The sequence below is a fragment of the Cyprinodon variegatus genome, unplaced genomic scaffold, assembly GCF_000732505.1.
Source record: "Cyprinodon variegatus isolate N-32 unplaced genomic scaffold, C_variegatus-1.0 Scaffold625, whole genome shotgun sequence".
NCBI lineage: Eukaryota > Metazoa > Chordata > Actinopteri > Cyprinodontiformes > Cyprinodontidae > Cyprinodon > Cyprinodon variegatus.
In genome coordinates, this window is record NW_015151078.1 from 416,918 (window position 1) to 421,994 (window position 5,077).

At 43.2% G+C, this 5,077-nt stretch overlaps 1 protein-coding gene across 1 annotated transcript in view; it reads left to right on the top strand.

The window, feature by feature from the left end:
• The window catches only part of LOC107096466 (mediator of RNA polymerase II transcription subunit 26-like), a 9,428-nt gene extending 5,278 nt beyond the window's left edge, over window positions 1–4,150 (top strand). Inside the window, exons 2-3 of the mRNA XM_015393128.1 lie at window positions 847–921; window positions 1,014–4,150. Coding sequence (XP_015248614.1) covers window positions 847–921; window positions 1,014–2,603 — 1,665 coding nt within the window. The 3' untranslated portion in view covers window positions 2,604–4,150. The remainder of the gene's footprint in view (window positions 1–846; window positions 922–1,013) is intronic.
• Window positions 4,151–5,077: the final 927 nt, after the last annotated feature.

Consider the following 5,077-nt stretch of genomic DNA (forward strand, 5'->3'; position numbering starts at 1 on the left):
ACGTGTGTGTGTATGTTTATCCCTCCACGTTATGGAAAGATCTCCCTTGATGGTAGAAAAGACTTGGGTTCCTATGAAAATGGCACTACTAAAATCAATCAATAGGTTGTCGATACTTTGAGATTAACTCATTTATCAATAATTTGTATTTTTGATTGGAACCTCAAAGGCAGGTCTTCAGCAGGGGTCCACGGCCCCTAGGGGGTCCTCAGAGATGCTGCATGGAAGTCGTGAAAGTTTTGGTTGATTACTTTTTTCTTTTATATTCCTCCCTCTGCATTTTTTTCCACTAATAGAAATATCTTTAAATCCACATTAACATGAATCCAACAGACTGTAGTAAACAGATAAATGGAGGCAGAAGATGTCTTTCAGTCATCAAAGCACTTTACTCTGTCTGTAATAGAGTGACTATAGGACCAGTTTGATAGAACACAATTTCATTCAATATATATAATTAGGTCCCCGCTCCATCTCGCCATCAGTTTGGGGGTCCTTGGCCTGGAAAACGTTGAAGACCCCTGCTCAAAGGAATAAAACAGAGCAGCCATTGCCTTTAGTTCAGAGACTTTACTTCCAGATGATTTAGCTACTTGGACTAACACTTCCAACGTCTTTAAGAAATTATGCCTTGTCCCTTTAAGCACCCAGAAATGTTATATTAAAAATGGGGTTAAAAACATGATTTGTCTCTGCAGAGAATCCATTTGAATTTTTAAAATCCTTGTTTCTGCCTCTGACTGTAATTCTAAACTGCTTCAACATTCAGATCACGGATGTTTTAAGTCGTAGTGCTTAGTTTTGAAATTTTAACCTACATCCACTCTTTCCCTGTCCTCCACACAGATATGCGATATGGCGGTTGTGTTGGAAGTAATCACTTGTCTTGAGAAGTACCCAATTACCAAAGAAGCACTTGAGGTAAGAAGTTAGATTCTGTGAAGAAACTACCTTTAGATTATCAATGTAGATGTTTAAATCGTTTTGGCTTGATTTTTATTTTTTCTCTCCAGGAAACTCGACTTGGGAAATTGATTAACGATGTGAGGAAAAAGGCCAGGGATGAAGACCTTGCTAAGCGAGCCAAGAAACTGTTACGGAATTGGCAAAAACTGATTGAACCCGGGCCGGCGGGAGCTACGAGCCTCCCCGGATCGACCAACGGCAGCTCCCATCCCTGCAGGACTGATTCCTCCCCGGCGGACCTTTCCGTGTCGGGGAAAGGCGTCCCTGAAGTTAAAACTAGAAACGATGTCCACAACACGTACTCGCCCAAGGCCGAGAAATCAAGCAGCCGCAAACGGCGGGCAGAGCAGAGAGACAGTGGGGTGTTCTTACCCGAAAAGATCTCCAGGATGGCGTCGTATGAAAACTCTGTTTCCCCGCCCACCAATGGGATCGCAGCCAGCCCAGACGCCCTGCCCGACCAGGAGGTTGTCCCGTCTCCCGATAGATCCCGATTGGACCACCTTGAAAACGACAAAGTCAACAAGATTCCAATAAACGCCGTCAAGCCTCGCCCCAGCTCTCCTGGAGCGGCCAAACCGCTCAGCTCTTCTTCTCTGATCAAAGTCGCTGTGATGCAGCAGGCTAGATTGGACGAAGGGGGCGGTGGTTACCAAGCCAGAAGTCCTCGCAGCGTGGCGTCCAGTCCGAGGAGCGGAAAGCAGGACTCTGTGTCCAAGCGCTCGTCGGCATTTGCAGCTAAAGGAACACCCATCCCAAGCCCGTCTTCTAGAGACTCTCCCTTGCCTTTCTCTCAGTCGGTGTCCTCCCCGGGCCAAACATCGTACGCTTCTCATTGCCCGTCCCAGGACATTTCCGAATCCCTGTCGGTTCCCCCTTCCCCGCTCATTCCTCAGCAAAACTCCGAACTACACAGATCAATGTTTGAGGCTGCGCCCGACAACACGGACGGGGGGGCGGTGCTGAACTCTGAGCATAAAAGGAAAAAGTATAGGCCTAGAGACTTTTCTGTGAACTTGGACGGCCAAAAAGTAGAGGACACAACTAAACCCGTGAGGTTAAAAGAGCGCAGAATAACGTTCGACCCGGTCACAGGCCAGATCAAACCCTTGGTGCATAAAGAACCCTCTCAAGCAGAGGACATCCCCACTCCAGACCCCGCCGAGTCCAGGCAAAGAACCGAGAGCGTCGTCCCGCAGCCCACTGCCACAACCTCCACCCCGACGCCCGGCCCCGGCCCAAACCCTTTCCACCAGACGAACTGGAAGGAGCTGTCCAGGAACGAAATCATCCAGTCCTACTTGAACCTTCAGAGCAACGTGCTCACCTCCTCGGGGGTCCAGGCCCCTAGCGCACACTTTTTCATGTCGGAGTACCTGAAAAGGGAAGAACAGGAGACCAAGGAGTCGAGGAAAAAGCACGTTTTGCAGACGGACAGCTTGACGGGGGATTTGCCGGGGTTGAGTCGGGACGTGACGACCGAGGACTTGGACAGGATACACACACAGAACTGGCCCGGGGTCAACGGTTGTTACGACACCAAAGGCGCCTGGTATGATTGGACAGAGTGCATATCACTGGACCCTCACGGGGACGAAAGCAAATTGAACATCCTGCCATACGTTTGCCTCGACTGAGAGGTTTGGGAAGGCTGCTGTTTCTTTTTCCTCTCCTTTCTTTGTCTCAACAAAGAGACCTGATAGTTTGATTTTTTTTTTCTTTATTCTTATTATTATTTTGGTTTTGTTTGTCCACTGTGAGTTTGGCGAGAACCAGGCCGACTAAACTTCCCCCCCTCCCTCCCAATCGGCTCTTTCTGTGAAAATCTCTTGAGACTTTGGTATTAAAAGCATAATGGTTGAAAGAAGAGTTCGGTTTGATATCAAGGGCTGTTTTGTTTTTGTTTTAAACCGAAAGTTTTTCACACCAAGAGAGGGCAGGATCATTTCTCCCCCAACCTGAAGGGTGACGGTCAGGCTGGTACTGAGATAATGATGCTGTTTTCATTTTCTCCTCGTTTCCTGAAGATACGATGCAGGATCCATGGGAGGGGGGGGGTTAAATGAAGAGGGAAGGTTTGGCTCTGGCTCTTCTGTCCAGATGAACCCGCTGATAGAGTTGACTTAGCACAGTCCGAGCTGAACGTGTCCAGATGATCCAATACTGGAACATATTTAGCAGTTACAAGAGGCTTTATGTGAAATATTAAAAAAGTAAATTATAAGATTTCTTATGTATACATCTATTTATTTTTGAACATTTATGGGATGTCCTAAAAAAACAAACATTTTTTTTTTGTTTAAATTACAGCATCTTCATCACAGATCCCAGACATTTGTGTTTTTTGTTTTGAGATTGGCTGAATATTTCCGGTTTATTAACATTCCAAGTACCGTTCACCGACTTTAACTCCATACCATCCATTGTTAAATGGTTCCAAAAGTGCAAATTTCTCATTGAAAGTAAGGTCAGTCCATTAGCATGCTACCAGGTAGGATGTCGGATACCAGAGTCAAAAGGGAAGGCTTTATTTAAACGTTAAAACGCATTTATTGCTTTGGAAGATATTGTTTGCCTTCCTGTCTCAATATGTTTCCTGAGTGAGAAGAACCTAAGTGAATGATTCTGAATCATGTGACCAAAGGTCATTTAGATATCTGGATGTAGGGTTTTCTTTCTTTTCTTCTTCCTTAGTGAGTTCAAACATCCATCAGGATTGGAGAGTCCAGTTTTTCCCATCCGACAAGCAACAGTGTTTCATTAGAGTTTAAACGCACCAAATGATTTCAATCAGGATAGGCCTCTGTTCAACCCCTGTTCATTCATCCTTTTGGTTTTTTTCCCTCCTACCGATGTGCCTTGGTAAACGGTAAATCTGGAGTTCCTTCCGCGTTAAACATGCCTGTCTGTAGGTCAATGTGCGGGAAAGTCCCCCGAAAACCCACTAAGGATACGACCCTGGTTTATATATGCACCGATTTCTGTTACGTTTGTACACAGCGATCCGGGGGGGGCGAGCTGAAGCGGCAGGCGACGGTAAACTGCACAACAAACGCAGCTGGCAATAAAGGACAAATGCTACCACAGCTTAAGGAATCTGTTTCTCTGGAGTTTTGACTGGGGCGTCTTTAGTTGTTCAGTGTTTAACATCTCTAAATTGTTTGAAAAATAAATGATCTAAATCTTTTCTTTTTCTCACCTGATGTGTGTGTGCTTGTGGGGGGGGGGGGTCTTATAGGCTTATAGGGTATTCTGCCAATATGATGGTTTTAATGGCTTCTTTTTGATGTACAGTGAGAACTTTTGGATGCTGTGAGATCTCATCAGATGTTTCTATGGTAACTGAACTGTTTACAATATGATTTAGATATGGGGAGTTTCAAAGCTTTGGACACAAAATGTTAACACTTTGATCCCTAAACCAGTCACAGGAAAATGAAAATCAGTTTCACAACACTGATTTGTTTCAGGTGTTGATTTAATATAATTTACAGCTAATTAGCATTTTGTTCTAATTAAACATTAAGTGTGCTGTTTGAGTTATGAAAGGGGGTATTTGTAGGATATATATATGGGGAGAAGTTTGTTCCAATATTATTGAATTTAAAAAACATGATTTAATAATGGAAATTTTAAGGAAAACTCTTTTCAAAAATGGAATTAAAATTAAAAAAACGACCCAATTTAAAAAGTTATTTGTGTATACAAAAGTTCGACATATTTACAGTTTGCTCTTTAACAATCTGTCATTTGGAGACAAGAGTTTTATTGATTTGACCCTTTTCAAATCCCAAGTTGACAGATTTAACCTTCCATATTTCTGGGTGGATCAATAGAAGATAAAAATTCAGGCAGAGCAGATTAATTTCTACGTTTTTTTTTTCCATAAGCTGCCCAAAAATGTTGAGGGTAAAATCTGTAAAACCGTACTGGAGATGAATGCAATTTGTTAAAAACCTCCATTTCCCCCGAAATAATTAGAAAATATAATCTGAAAAAGGAAATTGAAACATTAGAATCTTAAAACATGTTTTAAAAAAGAAAAAAAAATCCCAAATAAAATTGGAAAAAATATATTTAGCTTTTGGATGCTGTGAGATCTCATCAGATG